The 24,273-nt window shown below is 40.6% G+C and overlaps 1 protein-coding gene across 3 annotated transcripts in view; it reads left to right on the plus strand.

Annotated features, from left to right (window-relative positions):
- Nucleotides 1-4,830: 4,830 nt before the first annotated feature.
- srek1 (splicing regulatory glutamine/lysine-rich protein 1) overlaps nt 4,831-24,273 on the plus strand; it is a 47,698-nt gene continuing 28,255 nt past the window's right edge. For 2 of the 3 annotated variants that reach the window (XM_077206365.1, XM_077206366.1), the window contains exons 1-2: nt 4,831-5,111; nt 17,441-17,574. In XM_077206365.1, the coding sequence (XP_077062480.1) occupies nt 4,984-5,111; nt 17,441-17,574 (262 nt within the window). In that variant the 5' untranslated portion in view covers nt 4,831-4,983. The remainder of the gene's footprint in view (nt 5,112-17,440; nt 17,575-24,273) is intronic. The other variant, XM_077206367.1, reaches the window with a different exon arrangement.

Here is a 24,273-nt window from a genome sequence, read left to right on the forward strand (position 1 = left end):
ATTGTGCACGGGAAAACAGCACTCTTGCTGATGTGATATTCTAATATAAGAACATAATATGATATAAATATAAGACATAAACTAATTTGGGGACATAGCCTACCTATGAACCACACACAGCAGTGAAAGAACGAGAGACAAATTCGATGTCAGCTCACAGTCCATCGTATACAGTTAAAACATTGATTACAATATCATAATAGACAATACACATCGCACACCCGATACGCACATAAAGAATTAACTTGCAACTGAACTGACATTTACCAGCTTTCTCCTTCTCTCCTCTCTCGCGTGCAGGAGACAGACGTTATTCTGCCGCGATTCCAGCGAATGTGATGCGAATTGTCACGTGAACAAGCAAATCCACAAAGATAGAATAATAAAAAAATAATACGCATACAACGATAACAACGATAGCAAAAAAAAAAAAACAGTTTTGTAAAAATTATTTCACACTCCACATTTAGGGGGGCCACAAGGGGGGCCAAGCTTGTTGTCACAGGGGCACGGGCCCCCCTGGCCCCCCCTCTAGAACCGCCATGCACGCCTGCCGAAACCACGAGCTAAATTTTAATATCCTGCTCACTTTTTACGATTTAAAATAATCAATAAATTCCGGTCATGCCCGAAAGCGATTACAAATGCGTGAAATGCACGCGAGTTGTTTGCTACTTTTTGCCTGTGTTTTAGGTTGATGCTTATAATTTTTTATAGAATACAGAGAGGAAAAGATGTATGCTATCTTTTCAAGGAAGTAGCCCATTGATGATAGTGACGGCAGTGCTTGTGGAAAGTGTGGGCTACACTGAAAAAGAAGAGTTGTTGATTTTCACTTGTGCTACAATCATTGATTTGGAATTCCAAAGAAACAATTCTCAAGATTTAAATTGCATTTTTTTATTTTATTTCTTACATTTTTTGAAACACTAAGACACGGTTTCACTACTTTCCCAGGCAGTGAAGTTGCATCTGAATTTATGTCAAGTTTTTGACATTTTCACATTTGAGTAGCCTACCAAATAAAATATAGTACCACAATACGAAATGGAATATTAATAAAGCCTTTTAATGTTTTTTGAAATACCTTTTCACTACTTTTCTGATATTGAAAATTAATTTGAATGGGGGGTAAAGTTTCAGACAATTTGGAAAAAAATATTTACCCTAATACGACAAAGTCAGTTATAAATGATGGCACCCTAAAAAAAGGTCAAAGGTCAGATGTAGAAAACTAATTTTGGGAAAGGATTTTAACCTTAAATATATATAAAATATAAAGTCCTTTATTTTTTTAGCTGTGATTTCATAATTAGTCCCATATGGGTTAAATAGGCCACAATTTGAGGGGACAGCCATTTGTAGTGGTGTCCGAAACTGATATACCCTCATTGACTAGAAAATACCCATAATGCACTGTGAGGATCGTGCTGAATAAATACCCGCATTTTGCCAGAAGATGGCGCCTGCTTCTGAATAATCAATCCATCCATTTTCCAAACTGCTATATTCGTGCAGTATAGGAATGAGGGTATATATAGGGGACAATTTCAAATACTGCTAATGTCTTCAGTATTACTACGGAATTACAGTTAGACCACATATTGAGACCAAGTCAAGTCAAGTCAAGTCATCCTCATTTATATAGCGCTTTTAACAATGTAGATTGTTTCAAAGCAGCTTTACAGAGACAAAGATATAATTTAAGGCAACAGAGATTGGTCCGGCCCACAGCGGCTCCTGAAAAATGCTTCCTTCAGCCAAAGTTAGCTTTGATTGATTCACCTCCGTCCAAATGATAGTTTGTTATTAAATTAGGGGCCGCTAAGACGACACCGTTCTCTCTAAACAGACTTTAAACGTGAACCTGTGATAGACGCTGATGGCGTCCACATGCGCATTAAGAATTGATTCTATAGTTATATGCGTTTGAATATATGTGCGCAGGTTTATAATTCCTTACAAACCATGCCTAAACAAACTACTTGTCTATAAATTTTGATGCAGAATTTTTATTTTATCTTATCACTTTGGGTAGGTACGCGAACCGAAAAATTCCACAACGCTTTATCTGTAGAGTGGTATAGGGATCCTCCATAGGGAGAGGCTAGTTGGCACTTCAGCACTGCATTGTCATCGGGTCCAGGCGAAAGTCCTTCGTCAGATCTGGAAACGGCCTGGATCCGGCAGGCTGCGGGAAAACCTCGGGATAAACAAAGACACTAAAATTAGCGTAGATGCCATTCTTCTTATGATGTAACGAGTACATCAGGATTTGAGGGAAGTGTTCCCAGTTCCGGCTGACCTAATCTAAGCAGCCTATGTAAAACCACATAAAGAGACCATGGCTGCTTTTCCCAAAAGCTTCCTGAGATAAGCTGATCATAAAAAGTAGAGACCATTGGTGGCTATGGTTCTACGATCAACATACAATGCTTTTGGGAAACGCAGCCCTAGCCTATGTTTCAGTGAAGACCAGGAGTCAAATTTAAAGTTCAAAGTTGACAGAAAGCTTTTAATATTAAGTAACGAAGTACTTAATAAATCAATCCTTTACCAAATATCTCTGAGTAAAATTAAGTTGCAGGAGAGTAAAGGAAGAGAAGAAGGGCCTATACAAGCGAGATGCAAGAGCCAGACTGAGCGATATAAGAACTCTGCAAATATTTATAGCCTGCTTACGTTCAGGTCAAAAATATTCTTCCTTCTGCTCATGGCCTCTTGGTATCACATTCTGCAAACATAGCTAAACATTGTTGGTTCACACTATAAAAGCAGAAAGAGCCAAATGAGCATTTTCATCATGTCTTCACCTTATGCAAATAAATCTGTTCCTTAATTCCAAGTAAGATAGCCAACTTGTGACAAATTGTATATTAGACAAGATACCACACATCAACAAAAGCAGAGAGTGCTACACGGGTGTCATCTAGTAATTTTTTGTAGTTATGCTTTGTACTAATAGGCTAGTCATAGCCACTCCCACATGCAGATCCCACATGCACTGAAGTGCCTTGAAATGCACAGTTATTCAATAAGTACTTCTCATTTCTTTTTTTGTGCACCCTCACTCATAATTCCTCTGGAAGCTTCCTTGTTCCTCGCCTACTCACAGTGCAATTAGAGAATTGAGATGTCCATCAAGATGGCTAACTTTGATCGGTTTCTGGGTCACTGTCTGGAGGACGGCGGAGGAAACGATGAAGCATCAATTTGAGTATTGAGAAGCATCCCATGAGTTGACGTAATTTCCACTGAAACAGGAAGACGAAGACAGGGCGGGGACATATCAAGCAGCTCCTGATAAACCTGATAAAAATGATTCCACATCATTTCTTTGCTCATTTGGGAACATTTTATTGATGTATTGATAATTCACCCTCTCCCGACCCCGAAATATTTTTTTCGTTGCCCTAAATCATGGAGAAAATGATCATAATACAATGCTCAGAGAGCAATATAAAAATAAAAATTGCCAAAAATGTCAAGAAATCATTAAATAAAAGTGGAAAAACACTTGAAACACATTGATATTTTTTATTTGATACAGACATAGGTTTGTATCATGTAGTGTGTTATATCATGTACTCCGTGTATCCTAATCATCCCCATATATTGCCAAAAGTATTGGGACACCCCTCCAAATAATTGAATTCAGGTGTTCCAATCACTTCCATGGCCACAGTTGTATACAATCTATCAAGCATCTATAGGCATGCAGACTGTACAAACATTTGAGAACGAATGGGAAATTTGTGAATTTCCTCACTACTAAATATTCCATGGTTTTATAACAAAGTGGAAGAACAACAGCGACTCAGCCACGAAGTGGAAGGCCATGTAAAAACACAGCCAGAAGTCGCCAACTTTCTGCAGAGTCAATATACAGACCTCCAAACTTCGTGTGGCCTTCAGATCAGCTCAAGAACAGTGTGTAGAGAGCTTCATGGAATGGCTTTCCATGGCCGAGCAGCTGCAGTTCTTCTCTGCTGTAAAACAGAGGTGTTCGTTAAACTTTTTGCACATCACTTTGGGTGTTCCTTTGCACCCAGGCACCCTGCATCTTCCCTTCTTCAAACATATTATTTGGCATTGTGAGGTATTGTCCATGCAAGACATCTTTGAAAAGTACCCCTTATCGCACAACGTTGTCCTGAGGCAACAAAAAGAAAAAAATAATTTGTGAACATATAAAATAAAAAACTTCATAAAACCTGCCAAAAGGCTTCTCTGTGCACCTTCAAACACATGCACACACATATTTTGCATGAACAGTACATTTCATTTTAAATAAGATTACTGAAGCAAATAATCTTGCCTTCTTCTCACACCAGGTGCTCATGTGACCATGTGACAGAAAAGGACGTCCCACCTTCAAATAGTACATGATAGTGACTCCCAAACCTTATTTGACTGTTCTTTGATACTTTTTAAAACATTCTAATTGGTTGCAATCATTTAAAGAAACATTTACTGAACATAGGGCTTATGAAAACTTTCCAGTTAATGACATAATTTTCATTTTTTGGGTGAACTAGTAGATATACTACACATTATGAGTTTCGTCATAGTATTGTATAAAAATGAATTAATTAATAAATCAATTAAATATGTTTCATATTGTTGTTCGCCTAAATATACTGTATGTATTACTTTCTCCTCTAAAAATAAAGGTTATTAGCCTACATATTTTGCAACGAAATGATTTCATAATTTTGGCATCTTTATCGGAACTGTTAAGTAACCAGGATTGTTTATTCCAATTATCCCTTTTACGTGATCACTGATACTGTATTTTGTCGTGTAGCCTGAACCTCCAGACCAGCGGGCGGCGCTGTTGTGTAAGCAGAGCTCATTCCCTGGTTGCTGTACGCAGCAGCGCTCCCTGCTAACGAGATTCCCCGCAGGTCAGCGCCTATCCGAGAGCTGACCACTCTGATGCATCATTGAATTTCAGAGTATTGAACCTCAGTCTATTGCAAAATGAACGGGATGCCTGGAACGAACGTGATTCAAATCACTAATCTGTCGTCGGCGGTGAGCAGTGATCAGATGAGAACTCTGTTCGGCTTCCTGGGGGACATCGAAGAGCTGCGACTCTACCCGCCTGAGTGAGTCACAACAACAACAACAACAACAACACACACACACACACACACACCTGCCTGACAGAGTCAAAACAACACATAATAGGCAGACTTACTCATTATAACATTTCTGACTTACACATCCCGAGCTTATCATAAACATATGAGACCACTTCATCGTGATGATAATAACACACGCACACATTAAACACATACTCCATAGATACATATCACATCACATTCGTACACGACATCATACATTTTAAAATCACCTGCACAACCAATATCGTCACTATAGTATAAACACTTTATAGCCAACATACACAGCCAATAGCACACACACTGTATGCACATCAAAGACATCAGAAGACAAGTATGACATCATACAAACGTCACACCAACAGCTCACATTGCAATAACTATGACTGTGTTAGCCTATGTGCACTACCATAAACCATTACACATTGCTCACTTACTCAACTACACTTACACTTGCGTACATCGATCGATTTAAATATTTGCAGACGCACAATTTTGTGACACATTGTAGACATAGTGATTTCATTATTTTATCTTTATTCTAATAGAGTTCAACAGTCTGGTTCCGGAAGTAAAAATCCTATTCATTTTCTCCATAGGGGAATTGATTTTGAATGTTAACTTGGTTTATGGTTTATGGTTTTGTTGAAGCCATCAGCCCACATTATTTCAACTAAGTTTTTTTAAATAATCGTGTTCAACAGTGAAATTCACGGTGAAAATCTACACTCTTAAGAAAAATGGTTACAGTGCCAGATTAGGGTTCCTCGGCTTGTAACAATTTCAGAACCCATTTTATAAGGTTCCATGAGGATCCATGCTTTAAAAAGTGCTATATAGATCCTTAATTGTGTAAATCATGTTCAGCATCAATTGCCATTTATTAGTATATAGGGAAATTCCAGCGTTATGAACGTAACATTTGCAGTCAAAACTTGAAATATAAATTCTCAGAAAATGCATTTAGTACAAATATATTGAAATGTCTGTTTATATATCCAAAATCCCTTAATAAAGGAGTCAATACATTTGAAAATATCAGTCTACACACACGTTTTATATTTTAGATGAGGGAAATATACATGCGTTACGGACGTGACAAAACAATCTCTATGTGTTATAAAACATATGATGCCTATAGGTGGCAACATATTTTTTAGGAATTCTGTGAATTACACTGTGCAAAACCAAAAGTCATGCTACCCACCAAATGAAGAAGGTTTGGCTCTCCACAGAACATAAAATATTTAGGCTATTTTATGTTATTCATATATTGCCGTATGCTCGAACATGCCCGCCATTTACGCCGTCATCACCCAGGTGTTGATAGCGCCCGAGCGCAGGCGAGACCTGAACATCACATGTTGCTGTCTGTGTTTAAACTAAACTCATTAAAGCCTTGCCAATTTAAACATTCAAGAGCAAGTTATACAGTTGAGAAAGATGTAGGATGTACCTGGAAAAACCTGAAAAACAATGTTTATTTTATTTGCATCTTTGCTGTGTTGTTTATTTGTGCTGTTGCTTGTAGTTAGATTATTTGTAGTGGTCGACCGATATATCGCCATGGCCTATATATCGGCCAATATTTGGCTTTTTTAAAATATCGGCATCGGCCGATAAGTTTTTCTGATTGGCCGATGTGTTGGAAGCGAGACTTTTATTTTGACGGCGCTGCAGACTTTTATTTTGACGGGTGGCGCTGAGAACACCAGCACCTGAGAAGAGAACGGCAGCGTCTGAATCTGATCACATCAAATAGTTTGTTACAGACATAGACATCATATAGAGGGAATGCGCGTGACGTCACCGTCAGCTGGAGTGATTGAGGCCACGCGAACTGAGTGGCAAAAAGACTGAGCGACAGCATTGGTTTTCAGCGTGAATGCCGTGAAAAACACAAAAAACACATCTAAAACGGGAACGAGCTTTGCGATTGACTGTACAACTACATTTGACAAGAAATCTGAGGTATATTTTTACAGACTGCCGAAAGCTACAGAACAGAGAAGCAAATAGATCGCTGCAATGCATAGAAACAACTGGACTCCAGGCAGCGAAAGGTGGATTTGCAGTTATCATTTTTGTGTCAATATGCTGAATTTATTGGTAAAATCATTCTCTATATATTGTATTGTTATGTATTGCAGTGACAACTCATCAATCAAATATTTACCACTGTATATTCTGTATAATTTGACATTTTTAAATAAACACTGACAAAAAACTATACAAGTTTTAAGTCTAGACGATATGATGATATATATAACATTGATATAAGTGATAACCTGGATTTAGACCTGCCTATATTGTATTTATATAAAGTGTTCACAGGCAAATTTGCTGTATGTATTTCCCCGGTGTCAAAATCAGGCACATATGAATGTCAGGAAACACGACATTCCTGGCTGCATGTCAATATCCATGGATCACTGGATCTTTAGTAAGGAACACTATATTGAGTCCAATCTTTAGTTTAAACTGATAATCGTTTGTTTTACTTGCGTTTTCGCAGTTTCCCCTATTAAATCCAGTCACGCAGCTGCTCTTCTGCCACTCAGTCCGGCTGAGGGGGCGTGTTCCGGCGGGAAAGTGACGTTAATGCATTCCCTCTATAGGTAGACGCCCTATCGACCGCTACTGCCTATTGGCACGGACGAGAATTGGAGCCGCCATCTTAAACCGGTCACCCGCTCCGCTCAGTGTAATCTGAATGGCAGGTGAAATGAGCTGTCAGCGCATTAAATTAATCATATCTCACTGAATACTGAACTGATTTTCACGCGGGTTTTTTTTGCTGCAAAGGTCATTCATGTAGCTATGATACAGGACACATGGTTCGGCGTATTTTAATATCCATAGTAGGCTTAACAGTAATATAATATTCTGATATAAGATATAAAGTGACCAGACACATTATGTGTGATGAAGGATATAATGTATTTTATAAATCACACACTATAAATATAATAAAGAAGCAGAAACGGATAGTTGCAGTAAAGTGAGATATTTTAACAAGTTGAAGAAACAATTTATGATTTGTGACACGCACATACACACGAGCAGACACACAAACAAACACGAACAGACACTCTCTCTCTCTCTCTCTCTCTCTCTCTCTCTCTCTCTCTCTCTCTCTCTCTCTCTCTCTCTCTCTCTCTCTCTCTCTCTCTCTCTATCTCTCTCTCTCTCACACACACACACACACACACACACACTTTCACACACAGAACGCAGCCACCGAATCCACCGAACGCAGCCGCCTGTAATAAAAATTGAGAAGAAGCTTTTCAACGTGTTTGCATCAGTAATTTCTAAAAATTAAATTCGGACAACATTAAGCCTATACCTTTTTTATTGTATGTGGATGTGGGAGGGGAAAATGTCGAGAGTAAAGCCCTATTCGGATTAACTTTACAAGGGTAGATGGAGTAAGTTAATAATGTAATTTTACCACAGGACTTCTGTAATATCAATAGCCAAATCGCATGTGATAAAATATAGGTTATCAATAACACTAGAAGTTGGAGGGGTAACTCAATTTGCGCATCGCTGTCATGCGTGTATTACATTGCTTCCTGATATCATGTGCGCAAACACAAATAACCTATACAACAGGGCAGTTGAATGCTTATCAGATAACCTAGAAGCTCTTGTAATTATTACTTTAACAGTTACCCCAGCTCTCCATGCCGGGTGAACACCGGCTGATGCAGTAAACAGCATTTCACAACGATTTCAGTACAGTAATAGCAAATATCCTTGCTCCTTCTCGATTATCTGGTAATATTCTATTCACAAAATACAACCAATAGTACGGTAATGTTAAGACTTACTTGTGAAAAGCCCTATTTTCGATGGTCCGGCGATTAGAACAGGAAAATGCTCCACAATGCTCTGGCATCTTATCTGCTGCCACGCAACGAAACTAGGATTACGACCGGTACAAGATGGCGTCCGGATTTCTCGGTTTCCAGCGGCCAATAGCGCATCTAGTCTCTATATGATATCTATGATTACAGAGCCATATAGAGAGAGAGTTGCGACAACGGAAGTTCTAAATGCTTGGTTGTCACGTGATTCGCGTAGACCTCAGATAGTTCCAGGAAGTGCTTCGGCGCCAATTCAAATCGATGGAGTTAGAGAGCAGAACTGTGATTTTTGGTAGTTTGTAGTCAATAAATGCGTTGGTTTGATATATATATATATATATAATACATTGACATTTGGATGTAGTATGTGTATGTAGTTACAGCAATATTGTTTTTAAAAGATAAAAATCGGCTAATATTTAATGTTTATTGTGGTCAACCAGCGTTGCCTGCCTTTGTTAAGATATTTTCTGGCTAACTTTACCTTAGTTACAGACCGTTTTGCAGTTGTTTTGAAGTATTTTTGTGTTCTTAAACTTGTATGTTATTTAAGGGTTATCATGTAATGTTCACTATGGTTTCACAAGGACAGGAGACTTGCAGGAAACATGTGATTGTCTTAAAAAGCCATTGCAAACAAGTAAAATGTAAAGTTGCGTTCATCTTAATGTTTACAATGCTTACTTATTACTATATAAATGAATACATAATATATTTAATTTTAAAACAAAACATGATTACACACACATACATTATTTCCTAAGTGTCCAAGTACATTATTTTCTTAAAGGGTCACTCCACCCATTTCAACATTAATCTTTATTGAAAGTGGGTTATATATGTAGTCGAAATGTAAAAGAAATTTTGAATTTGGTGCCCTCTTGACCGAGAAAAGACAGAAAATAACTTTGGGGCGCATTTGTATGTAAGACAACAACTCCCACAATGCAGCTCCGCAAGCCACTCCCACTAATCCAGAACAGCGCAAACATCAGAGAAATCACTCTTCCGTCTACAAGAAGGCTAGCTGCCAAATGAGTTTGAAATTCATTTCACAAAAAATGTCTAGTTAGTTGGCTGTGGCGAGCAGGACTAGGGCGAGGGACGTGAGAGGTCGACGCGAGTGATAATGAATGACACCTGTGCAGCGGTCTCATATCTCTCACGGAGGAGCGGAAGCACAAAAGGAACAGGCCTGATTTTATGTTTTGTTTCTGTTGTGTGTGGCCAGCTGGCTTATACTTTTGTTTTGTATTTATTTATTTTACTATTAAAACGTTCTAATGTTCGCCGGTTCCAGCCTCCTTCTTCCCACAACAACGAACCTTGTTACATTGGCAAACATTAGTGAATTTCTCGTTTGTATTTCTTTCTATATGGTGAATTATTGCATGATACCTGGATGTTCAGTCAGGCGAAACTAGGATGGTTCACATCACAACACAAACGTCCGTGTGGTCGTCTGATTCAGAGATTTCGTCCAGGAGAAATTGCGATCGTTGAAATTCTCTGCAGCAGACGGACTCTATCTGTGTCCGTAGCGCACAGCGAGAGCACACGCACCAGCAGCCCGCCTCAGCTCGACCCAGTCCGGGCTCCTCGTCCGCGACAGGCAGCCGCCTCCTGATCCTCCATCAGCCTCAGCTGCTCTTCACTATATTGCGGCTCGTAAAGATAGCCACGAACAGCGGATTCGAGCAGCAGAATTTCAAAATCCTCTACTTCCATATCATGTTTAGTTTCTTCCGTCATTGTCGTAACTTCCTATATCCACAGCGCTTGTTAGCTTAGCTTATAAACAAGATGGCTGATATTGCTTTCAGTATCTGCAAGTGAAGTCCCACCCACTGATCTGTGATAGCTCTGTTAGCGCATTAGGCACAACCCCCTATGGGCGGGTTTGAAAGGGTGGGAATTTGTGCTTGTAGTCTATACAGAAATCCCCCCTTTTTACACTTCCTCCTACAATGACGTCAAATGACGATTTTTGCGTCATTGTAGGAGGAAGTGAAAAAGGTAAATAGTAGATTTCTCTCGTCTCAGGGGAAAATGAAAGAATGTTGCACGACCATTCAATAGTATGACTGGTTGTCTAACAATGGACCTCTTAATGCAAATGGGTGGAGTGACCCTTTAACATAATTTGTTAAATTCATGACATGCATCACTTTAATCTATAAAACCTATTTAGTTTAAATTAATTTTTAGTACATTTAGATAATACATATTTAATGTTTTGTTATCTTAAACCCCCCAAAATGTCAGGTTGTGCAACTGTCCGCACAAATGAACAGACTAAAATACTAATTTAAATGGTGTTTTAAGAATAAAAAAATAAAAATGAAATTCTATGGCATCATTTTACCCTTTCATATAAACAAATTGTATACATTTCAGTAGATTTATAGCTGTTGAGATAATTGAAAACCTTTTTTCTAGCAATTTGCATGTCAGGGTGGCACAACTGCAAACATGGCTCTCTCCTGTTATGGTAATTGCAGTGTGCATGATAATGCATTGTCCAGAGGAGCCTTAATGATCCTTGTAGATCTCTATCAAATAGTGGTAAAAACTGCTTTCAAGTATGGGTAGGTTGGTATACTTTCAGGTGAATTTAAACACTTAGAAATGTTCACAACTGAAACTTGTTTAAATACATTGTTCATGACACAAAAATATACATCAGTTTTGAAAAGATTTTAAAAAAACATTTATTTGTTTATTTGTCAATGACCTATATATATTTATATATAGACTTTTGCACTGATTAAGCCCAATGGGATTTATAAATGTCTAATAAACTGCATGTCAAGCATGTTATCTGCCCTTTCCTCTTTGTTGTTCTTGTAGCCTACTGTCCGACACAGAGAGTAGAAAATATGCTCGAGTCAGGAGCAATTTGAATAGAACTAAACATTTTGTGCTAATCATACTTTGTGAAAAAGTGCAGATACACCTAAGACCAACACTGGGAAGTTTAATGTTTATTAAAAATAAGGAGCAAGTAAAGTCTTGCAAAATCCAAGGAGCTGAGACTGAAGGTGAAGGGTACAGCGTCAGTGCATGAGTCTTCAGGATCCACTGAATCCCCTTTGTGCTTCTTGTGTTGAAAGAGATAAAGGAAACAAAAACGGGATAAATTATATAGTAGTTAGTATATAATACAGTTATGGTATTTATAATACCCCATTTAGCCTAGTGTGATTTGATCTAGATCACGGCTTGCTGCCGTTTTAAGCATGGTTTTTAATCTTACTTTATAAACTTCCATCTCCCTTTCCCATCAATACAAATCAGCTGCGCTGAAACATAATATAAACAGGTAATAGTCAACAGAAACACAATTAATAAAAAAACTCCAACGTTTTTGCTTACTTAAATATGAAATCTAAAATAAGGATTTTTTCCCGTTATTGCACATTTGGTTTCATTCCATATTAAATGTGCAATAACGGGATTATTGCTCTCTAAATTAGTAGTTTTAGGGGACGTTATCAGGTAAAATAAAGGTCATTGGATAAAGTTAGTACCGCATAACAAACCACGAACAGCCGTTCTATTAATGCATGTTTACGTTATCCTTTGTTGTGTACTAAGAGGGAAAGACTTCTAAACAACATTTATTTACATATTCAAGCATGAATATGGAATGAAACCATATTAAATGTGCAATAACGGGAAAAAAATCCTTATTTTAGATTTCATATTTGAGTAAGCAAAAACGTATGGTTGGAGTTTTTTATTAATTGTGTTTCTGTTGACTCATTTTATCAATTACAACTATCACACTCCCCAATGTTATATTTAACCCCTGTTTAGAAGTCTTTCCCTCTTATTACACAACAAAGGATAAACATGCATTAATAAAACGGGTTTAACCATTAATAGGCTGTTCGTGGTTTGTTATGCGGTACTAACTTTATCCAATGACCTTTATTTTACCTGATAACGTCCCCTAAAACTACTAATTTAGAGAGCAATAATCAACTAGCATGCTTTAATACATAAGTTAATTTGATTCAGATGTACTGATAATATACAATCTTATTCTTTAAACGGGCTGTTCTGCTGTAACTCTACCGCGCTGCTGCTACTTCCGGGAACTATTGAGAGGCTCCGCGAGCCGCCATTGCTGTAAAAAAACGTTCCATTGGAGTCAATGGAGTTGTCGCAACTCTCACTCTATATGGCTCTGGTTTGTTAGACATTACCGGTGGCTACAGAACTGGTAATCAAAGAAACTAAATGGTATGCGAAAAAGTAATGCGTTTGCTTTTATATTATTTGTAACCGAAAAGGTAAACAATCAGGCTAAAATACTATCTCATTTACCGTCAACATTCAGCAAATGCAGCAAATTTAAACAAATCTCTGAATATCTTATAAACATTTAATTTCACAAACCTTGCAGATTTAATCGAATCCAGCTGTGATATCTTGTGAAGTGTGCATTTGTAGCCTGCATAAACGTGTTCCTGCAAGTGACGGTCCATGCGAAGTGAGTAAATGCGAACAGAAGATCACAGGAGACGCGATCGAAAAACTTTAAATCCTTAATTTTAAAATATGCTGTGCTATATCCAGTTGCCCACTGTGTCATATTCATGTCGTTTTCACTGTGTGCTGTATGTAAAATTAGCGTTACCTTGTCAAAAGTCAAAGTGAAAAAAATATGACTATCAGTGCGCATGAAATTACCAGATTAATGAGTGCCCTGTTACAGTGTTTACTTCCTTTTTATTCACATATTCATATATTTTTAAACAATTACTTTATTTGTGAAAAATACTGTCATAGGATTGCAGATTCAAGAAGTTGCCATCTAAAGTATAGGGCCTAAGCATGTTTATTTTAAATATTTTTAAATATTTATTAAATTTATCTAATTTATTAAATATTGATTTATATAAATATAAAGTGTGTGTGTATATATATATATATATATTATATATGTGTGTCTGTGTGTGTGTGTATATATGTTTGATATATAAATATAAATATCGGCTTTATATCGGCCATCGGCCACCCTGCTCTCTAAGATATCGGCATCTGCCATCAAAAACCCATATTATTACCCGACCACTAATTATTTGTTCTTATTTTTCTTATTTTTATTTGACAGTGGTCCTTTCCCCCCTGAACATAGCACCGAACTGTACCGAAACCGTGAACCTAAAACCGTAATACAAACCGAACCGTGGGAAATTTGAACCATTACACCCCTAGTGGTAATTATAGCAATGCTTTGGTGTACCGCATGTATACCACATTAACGTTACTTACATGCGTGCAGATTAGGCTACATGTTAAATCACCTCAGCTCGTTCACACAGTAAACGCTGCTCCACGCAAACTCGGTCTCTGCAGTGCTGTTTGTTTAGGTTTCCAACAATGTGCATTTGGGAACGCAAGTAGGACACAGTTTGTGTTTCATAGTTGCACTGTTATTGTTTATATGCGTGGAGCGCGTCTCGTGTTTCTTAAACTCCATCTCTGCTTGCTGTGAGTTTGTGTGGCTTGCGAATTGTTTTTCATCGCGATTTCAAAATAAAAGTTTAAACTCTCGCTCTGAGTTTGCATGTTTTGATGTGCACATGTTCTTGTTTAAGAAATTACAGTGGCTGTAGCATTTCTATCGTACAGAAGTGACCAAATATTAAAGGTTAAGTTGACATGTGAATTAAATGTTGTTTGGTCAATCTTTAACAAGGATTTGATCATGCCTTATTGTAACAACAACAACTAACACCAGGCCTCTGGCGCCCTCTGCAGGCATTTGTTATTAAGTTATGTTTATATTAGTTTATCTTATATTTTACATAGGTGTATTTTAACAGTGTTGTTCATTAAAACCCATATAATTACTTACTTTGTAATTACCAACTATTATTGCTTGTTATTATATATTTGTATTTCCAGTCATTTTAAAGGCTGTTTTAACTTGGCTCTATTTTTTACCAGACATTTTTTATCCGATTAATCGATTGAATGATCTGTAGAATACTCGATTACTAAAATAATCGATAGCTGCAGCCATTTGGTATCCACTATTTTTTACCAAAGTAATATGACAATGACAAAAGACCAAAAAGCAATGTTTGGCAATTTGAACTAAATCGCTATCAACAGATAAGTCATCTTTATGCTCGGAAGTCTGCTTCACAGAGCTCATTCTTGCAGTTTTGCTATGTCCACTTATTGTAAGCGTCTTTCAGCTTGTTGTTTGGGCTTGGCTCATAAAGCTATCAAGTTCACGGAATTTGAGTGAGTTCAAACTTCTTTTTCTTGATTTTGTGAATGGACAGGACTTAAAAACACATGCAAATGATAAACTTTCATTCTATGATGTTTAAACTTTGCAATTAATCCCCGAATCACATGCATTCCAAACCGGAACCAATCAACTACGATCCCTATACTTGACATTGCACATACTGCGATGTGACTATCGCATGCACACATTGCGATATCAATGCTAAAACAATATATCGTACTGCCCTAAATTGTATCATTACATTGACGCCACCTGGTAGCGACAAGTGACCGTTAAAAAAATTATTTGTCATTGATTTTCAAGAGATTTATTCAAAAATGCTGATTCATCCAGTAATGAATAGGCTTGGGTATAGATAATCTAGTATCGATTGAAACCGGGACTAGCTTTGCGATTTTCCCGGTATCGTTCAAAAGTTTAAATTTCGATTCCTAGTTTCGATTCACAGTCCGCCGACCGGAAGAAGAAACCGCTGAACACCAACAAAGAAGCGTCCACTGGAAGTGTTGGCATAACCGAGCGAAGCAACTCGAGAGTCGTCCTAATGCTGCTAATAGCGCGTCAAATTCGCGCCTACCGCGTCTAGTTATACGCTTGAACACTTTGAATCCATTTGCGCATCAAGAGCGAAATTGACGCACGTAAAAAAGGAATATTCGCGTCTATATAAACATAGACATTATAAACTGAAAAGCGGGCCTGTCCCCATTCGCGCCGCAGGAATGTTTTACGCGCGTAACGCGTCTTTGCATTGAAATCACTCGCGTCAGACGCTCTATTCGCGTCTGGTGTGAACGCAGCATCAAACCAAGGCATGGATATGTTCCAAAAGTGCTCTCAACGCCGTTCGGAGCACAGGTTATTTCGCTGGTTGCTCTCTCCTCGCCAGATGACGAAGGTTTTACAAGTTATTTCTTATTGTTTATTCGCTATTCTGCACTAGGTTAGCCCATCAGTGGGAGTACGGTAACATGTTTAAGTACCTGCAGCATCATACACTCATGTGTAAATGTGTTTTCATGAGGTTTTCAAAAATAAAGCTCTCTTGAGGAAAGTGTACCCCTGTGAAAATATATTCATAATTTATAATATTTACATTCAAGTTCATGGATTTGATATTTATATTGTAGTTGAAAACAACCCTGTGAGAAATTCATAAAAAGTAAAAAGTTCATAGAATTAAAATTGATGGAGAAGGTTAGACTATTTCCTTCAGAAAGATCGTTGGTTAGCTAGCTCATTTAAAATATCCTAAACTTTTTTGACCCTGCCTCTTAAAAGAATCGGAATCGAGAATCGTTAGGAACCGGAATCGAAACAAGGAATCGAAATCGGAATCGTTCAAATTCAAACGATACCCAACCCTAGTAATGAAACAAGTGAAGTATTTATGAGTGAGTCATTGAATCATTCATTCAAACCATTTTTTAAGAACAATTCATTCATTTTAAATAAACTGCAGTATTTAACATTTTGTCAGAACCTCTAGTAAATTCCATATTCCATTCGGTGGGCGGTTATGTTACCTGTTTTTAACTGCCTAAGCCATGACTGAATAAAGGCCTTTTTCCTTAAATCCTCTAGTCTAGTCCCTTGGCTTAATGTGTTTTTATAAATTCCATGTAATTCTGTTTAATTGTGTGTTCAGAATCATGGGAGAATCGTGATCTCTGTTTGAAAAAATAAAATAAAAAATGATTCTCAATTTATCCAGAATCGTGCAGCTCTACTACACAGTATATGGAAATATTAAACATTTCATAACATTGTTTAAAATATTATGACAGCATTTTTATTATTGTGAGTCATTGAATCGTTCAGTTAGCTGATTCGTTCAAAAACACGCTTACAATTGTGTTGTTCTGAGTCTCTGCACACACTGATATTGAACAACAGTTCTCATGTAATAGTGCATAAATATACTAAAAAGTAAACTGAAACTAGAAAAACAGTCATAGAGTGAAAAAGAAACTGCATTGAAAGTAAAATAAAACTGGCATAAAATTCTAAACCATAATAACCCTGCTTTTGAGAGGAATTCACCAACTTTACAAAGATTAGCTATATCTTCCTTTTCATAATTGACCAGAAAAAAACAACAATCATATGCAACAAATTATTTAACAACACAAAAGGCAATTACATCACTTGTTTTTCTTCTCTTTCAGCAATGCACCTCTTTCCTTTTCATCCAAAGTTTGTTACATAAAGTATCGAGACCCTTCCAGTGTTGGTGTGGCACAACATTTAACCAACACAGTTTTTATTGACAGAGCTTTGATTGTTGTGCCCTGCGCTGAAGGTTAGTATGTTTGCATGCGTGTTACATTTGTGTGCCTGATTCTAGAATGACACTGGGTATCTGACTGCAAATCAAACTTTTGAGAAGAGCAAACGATAATTGGCTTCCTGACATTATTTTGTGTGTTTTTGTGTCCTAGATGTGTATGATAACCATGAGTTCTGTGTGCTGAGGTATCAGTGTTATCAGCTCTGTTTTATTTTGTGAGTGAGTGGAGGTGGGTGGAGTGACACCAGCTCTCTTGTTTATCAGTTGAGCTGAAGGATGTGGAAATTATGGAGGTGATTAAGATCATACTTTATGTAACAGCGTCAGGGCTTTGTGAACACGCTTTCAGTGTTTTGCTAAAACTTTTTTTTCATTGCTAATGAAATGCATTGCTAGAAAATTATATACGCAGAGATACATTTTATTTTAGGGTTTTTAGATGAATAGAAAGTTCAAGAAAAAAGCATTATATATATAGCTATAAATATAGCTATACAATATATATATATATTAGGGCTGGGTATTGTTAGGAATTTCACAATTCGATTCGATTTTGATTCTTGAGGCTTCGATTCGATATTGATTTATAAGCTTTGATATCGATTCAATAATAAGTAAATACACAAGTAGTTATAGTACCTGAGTATATTTTTAAATAATGTGTGCAGTATTACCAATGTTTAAGAACAAATTGACCCCACCATGTTTCCTGTCATGGTTTATTTAGCTGAACAAACTGTACAATATTGTACATGTGTTGAATACAAACCACAACTGTAACAAACAGAAACACAAAATGTGCATACTCATAAAAAAATGAGCTTCGTGAGGCACACGCGCGCACATTTGCACACACACTCTCTCTCCCTCTCTGTCGTGCACACGCTACGCGGTTTGGAGCTCACGAGCTCTAGATTTCGGGAGATTTGAATTAATTTGCGTACATCATGGAGCCGCTATCAATATGCGGGAGACTCCCGGAGACTTATTGTTTTTCTTAATATCATTTAGGGGGGCTTAGGAACATTTTGGGGTAGCTTCAGCCCCCCTAAATTAGGCCTAACGACTTCCATATTTGGTGGTGCAGGCTTGAACGGAGTGCAGCTACTGTCCGTCATCTTGCTGTTTGGTAAAGCGTGTCTTGAACAACGCTGAACGCTCTCACTAGAGTGTTGCCCACAGCGCCGCCACTGGCCGGTGGGCTGAATCGATTCATAGGATTTGATGAATCGATATTGAATTGAGAAACAGATAATTGCAATGCATTGATGAATCGATATTTTCACCCAGCCCTAATATATATATATATATATATATATATATATATATGCTCAGTATAAAATCTTGACTGTTACTTTTGATAAATTTAATGCATTTTTGCTGCATTTCTTTCGGGGGGGTTAAACCCTTACAGACCACAAACGTTTGAATGTAAATGCTACAATAAATCAACTTATAAATCCAATCAATTGAAATTAAAGCTGCAGTCCGTAGTTTTTCCTCTTTGTCACCATCTCTGTTCGAAATCTGCAATTGCAGTTATTCATGGAATTATCTGTCACGGATCAGAGGAGTCCAGAAGTGATTGCAGGTAAATCTTTTAATGAAAAAATAAGACAACGCCTCACAGGCTGAATAAACAGAAACAGTCTCTTTCCCTGAGGAAACTGTGCAGCGCACAGCTGCTTGTTCAGACGAGGATCGACGACCTCAGCCGGAGAACCTGAAGGTTCGTGAGTACGGTAGACGGGACAGCGGGCTTGAAGAAGGACCCTCTGCTACACTCCTCGGAGATGGCTGGGTACGGCACAGAAGTGGTAACTGACGTTCTTACAATCAGGACTTGACAGGATAGGACAGGACAGGACAAGGGATACAGCTTCTGAGATGTTGCATATACAGCGATCTAGCGTGCATGAAGGTCAAACAATAATCCGACAAAAGAGACAAGAAAGAGAGAGCTAGAAGTAGCGTGGAGATAAGGGGAAGATAGAGAACAGGTGTGTAGGTGAGATGATCATGAGACAGCTGATGGTAATGAGGGGAAGAGATGATGGGTGAGTGCGTGAGAAAGGAGAGAGAGGAGATGTAGTATTACCAGCAGAGGCAGACAAAGGAAAGTAAACAGAAGGAAAGAATCAGGATCATGACAGTACCCTCTCCTCAAGGTGCGCCACCCAGCGCACAAGAGGAAGACTGACGGGAGCGAAAAAAGTCGTCAATGAGCGAGCGGTCCAGGACGTCCCGGGAGGGGATCCAACATCTCTCCTCAGGACCATAACCCTCCCAATCGACGAGGAATTGTTGACCCCTCCCCCTGGGGCGGACGTCGAGTAGTTTGCGAACCTGGTAGATGGGCGAACCCTCGACACGGACTGGAGACAGGACAGGACGAAGTGGAGCGCGAACCACGGGCTTCAAATTAGAAACGTGAAAAACGGGATGGACACGACGGAGATTGGCTGGCAATCTAAGTCTAACCGAGACTGGACTAAGGACCTTAACGACGCGGAATGGCCCAATGAATTTGGGAGCGAGCTTGCGTGAGGGATACTGAAGAGGGAGGTTCGAAGTCGAAAGCCAAACCTTCTGACCACACGCATAACGGGGGCTTTTGACGCGACGCTTATTGGCGGCCCGAAGCGTAATGGCGCGTGATTTACAAAGTGCAGACCTGACCGTTCTCCAAGTTCGTTGACAGCGCTGGATGAATGCTTGTACGGAGGGCACCTTAGATTTAAGGTCGGAGGAGGGAAAAAGCGGAGGTTGGTACCCTAAACAACTCTGAAAAGGCGATAAGCCGGTGGCGGAGGCCGGAGCGGAATTATAGGCATACTCAGCCCAAGAAAGCTGTTCTGCCCAAGACGCGGGATTACGAAATGTGAGACAGCGCAACAGACGACCAATGGTTTGGTTAGCGCGTTCAGCCTGACCGTTCGTCTGGGGGTGGTACCCAGAGGAGAGGTTGACTGAGGCTCCAACAAGGCGACAAAACTCCTTCCAAAAGAGGGAAGAGAATTGTGGTGCCCTATCCGAAACTACATTCTCGGGAAGACCATGGATCCTAAAAACATGATCAACGACTATCTGAGCGGTTTCTCTGGCGGACGGAAGCTTAGTCAGCGGAATGAAATGGGCGGCTTTAGAAAAACGATCAATGACCGTGAGAATAACCTGGTTACCCCTGGAGGGAGGAAGCCCCGTGATAAAATCAAGAGCAATCTGTGCCCACGGGCAAGAGGGAACGGGTAGGGGTCTTAGATATCACGCTGGGGGTTTATTACTGCTCTTGGTTTGGGCGCAAATGGAACAGGAGGAGATGTAGCGACGAATGTCTCGTTTGCGGGAGGGCCACCAAAATCTCTGTCGAACCGACGGCGATGGTACCTCTGACCCCAGGGTGAGCGAATAATTTAGAAGAGTGACCCCACTGAAGTACGGCGCGACGGGCAGAAGGAGGAACAAATAAAAGACCCTTAGGACAGAGTCGTGGCGTCTGAGTACGGGACAGTGCGCGCTTAACCAGACGTTCGATTCCCCAGTTGACCGCGCCTACTATCGCCCCCTTGGGGAGAATTCCCTCCTCCGTAGGCACGATATCTGGAGAAGGAAACTGGCGAGAGAGAGAGCGTCGGGCTTTTGATTCTTGGAACCCGGGCGAAAAGAGATAGTAAAATCAAAGCGCGTAAAGTAAAGAGACCAGCGAGCCTGACGGGCGTTGAGTCTCTTGGCTGAACGGATCTACTCGAGATTCTTATGGTCAGTCCAAACCACGAACGGAACCGCAGAACCCTCCAGCCAGTGACGCCACTCCCCTAACGCAAGGCGAATGGCCAGAAGCTCTCGATTTCCAACATCATAATTCCGCTCGGCAGGGGTAAGACGATGAGAGAAAAAGGCGCAGGGGTGAATCCGCTCATCAACAGCGGAGCGTTGAGAGAGGATGGCCCCCACACCCACCTCCGAAGCGTCGACCTCGACGATAAACTGTCTCTCTAAATCCGGGGTAATCAGAATCAGGCGCGGAAGAAAAGAGATATTTGAGACGCTCAAAAGCCGCCTGGGCGGCATCAGTCCAGGAGAACTGAGTCTTGACCGAAGTGAGCGTGGAAAGGGGGGCCGCAATTTGACTAAAACCCTGAATAAAGCGTCGATAGAAATTCGCGAACCCCAAAAAACGCTGAAGGGCGACACGAGACTCAGGTAGGGGCCAGTCGGTAACCGCACGAACTTTGACAGGGTCCATACTAATCCCCTGGGCGGGGATAACGGAGCAGAGAAATGTAACAGATGGGGCGTGAAAGGTGCATTTCTCGGCTTTGACAAAAAGACGGTTCTCTAAGAGGCGCTGAAGTACCTGTCTAACATGCTGCAAATGAACTTGGAGACTAGGGGAGAAAATCAGGATATCGTCTAGGTAAACGAACACGAAAAGGTTTAACATGTCCCTGAGGACATCATTAATAAGTGCCTGGAACACGGCGGGAGCGTTGACCAATCCGAACAGAAGAACGCGATATTCGAAGTGACCGAGGGGTGTATTAAACGCCGTCTTCCACTCGTCACCCTCCCTGATGCGGACCAGATGATAGGCATTGCGAAGATCTAGTTTCGTGAAGTATTGCGCCCCCTGCAAGATCTCAAAGGCTGAAGACATGAGAGGTAAAGGATACCGATTCTTAATAGTTATGTTGTTCAGCCCTCTGTAATCTATGCAGGGGCGCAGCGAACCATCCTTTTTCTTAACAAAAAAAAACCCTGCCCCCGCCGGCGACGTGGACGGAACGATAGTACCCGCGTCTAATGATTCGGAGAGATACTTCTCAAGAGCTTTACGCTCTGCGTGCCGAAAGAGAGTAGAGCCTCCCGCGGGGGGGCGTGGTTCCCGGGAGAAGCTCTATACTACAATCGTAAGGACGGTTGGGAGGGAGAGATGCGGCCCGGGAACGACTGAAAACCGCTCGCAAATCGAAGTACTCCTCGGGAACCCCGGACAAATCCCCTGGTTCTTCCTGAAAAACAGAAACAGGGGACACGGGAGAAACAGCAGACACAAGACAATTAACATGACAGGAGAGACCCCAGGAGAGTATAGAATTCTTAGTCCAATTAATATGGGGATTATGTTCGGTAAGCCAAGGATGGCCTAAAACTAAAGGGGTGCTGGGGGAATTGAAAATCAAAAAAGAAATAGTCTCTGTGTGGTTGCCAGATACGGTGAGACTCACCGGTGCTGTGGAACGGCTAACCTGGGCGAGAACGCTGCCATCCAGGGCGAAGACTGACGTAGGTTCCTGAAGATAAACAAGGGGAATACCCTGCCTGCAAGCCCAGTTCTCATCCATAAAATTTCCCTCAGCTCCAGAGTCAATCAGGGCTGGACAGGTGACAGAGGAATCAATCCAGCGGAGAAAAACAGAAAGCGTAGTGCAAGAGCGTGATAGAGGGTCTAGAGAGGATGCGCTCACCAGTCTCCCTCTCATGACTGGTGAGCTCTGGCTTTTACCGGGCACGCCGAAACGAAGTGCTTGTCAGACCCGCAGTAGAGGCAAAGGCGATTGACAATCCGGCGCTGGCGTTCGGTGGTTGAAATCCGTATTCCACCCAGCTGCATGGGTTCTGGGTCTGTAGAAGACAGCGGAGTGTTGGCAAAGAACGAAGGAGTGGGTGTGGTCACGGTGCGACGAGCGCGTTGGCGCAATTCAAAGCGCTTCTCCACGCGTAAGGCTGAATCGATCAGGGGATCGAGGTGAGTGGGAAACTCCCGAGCCAGTACCTCGTCCCTTATCTCGGCATTGAGGCCCTCAGTGAAGCGAGCAACCAGAGCTGGCTCGTTCCATCCACAAGAGGTGGCGAGGGTCCGAAAGTCCACAGAAAAGTCGGAGACAGAACGTCTTCCCTGACGTAATGAGGATAATGCGCGCGAGGCCTCAGGACCATGGACAGAGCGGTCAAAAACGCGCAGCATCTCTTCCTTAAACAGAGAGTAACGAATCGGACATTCACCTTCAGCATTCCAAACTGCCGTTCCCCACTCGCGGGCCCTGCCCTTAAGAAGGGAGATCACATAGGCAATGCGAGAACGCTCACTAGCGTAGATCGACGGTTGGAGTGAAAAAACGACCTCGCAATGGGTCAGAAAGGGAAGGCACTCCCTAGGTTTGCCAGAGTAACAAGGAGGATTGTTTATCCGCGGTTCAGGTGACTCCAGAACGGCAGGATGAGCCGCATACAAACGGACCCTGTGAAGCTGCTGAGAAAGGTCGGCCACTTGAGCAGACAAAGAGTCCACAGCACGACGAGCCACGGAGAGTTCCTCGTCGTGCCTCCCCAACAAAGCTCCCTGCATCTCCACGGCGGCCTGGATGGGGTGATCACCAGCCGGATCCATCCTTTTTGGTCGGATTATTCTGTCACAGATCAGAGGAGTCCAGAAGTGATAGCAGGTAAATCTTTTAATGAAAAAATAAGACAACGCCTCACAGGCTGAATAAACAGAAACAGTCTCTTTCCCTGAGGAAACTGTGCAGCGCACAGCTGCTTGTTCAGACGAGGATCGACGACCTCAGCCGGAGAACCTGAAGGTTCGTGAGTACGGTAGACGGGACAGCGGGCTTGAAGAAGGACCCTCTGCTACACTCCTCGGAGATGGCTGGGTACGGCACAGAAGTGGTAAAACACAGCAGTAGAAAACTGACGTTCTTACAATCA

This window comes from Siphateles boraxobius, unplaced genomic scaffold (genome assembly GCF_051911475.1).
Source record: "Siphateles boraxobius isolate OS27281-9 unplaced genomic scaffold, OSU_SipBor_1 56, whole genome shotgun sequence".
NCBI lineage: Eukaryota > Metazoa > Chordata > Actinopteri > Cypriniformes > Leuciscidae > Siphateles > Siphateles boraxobius.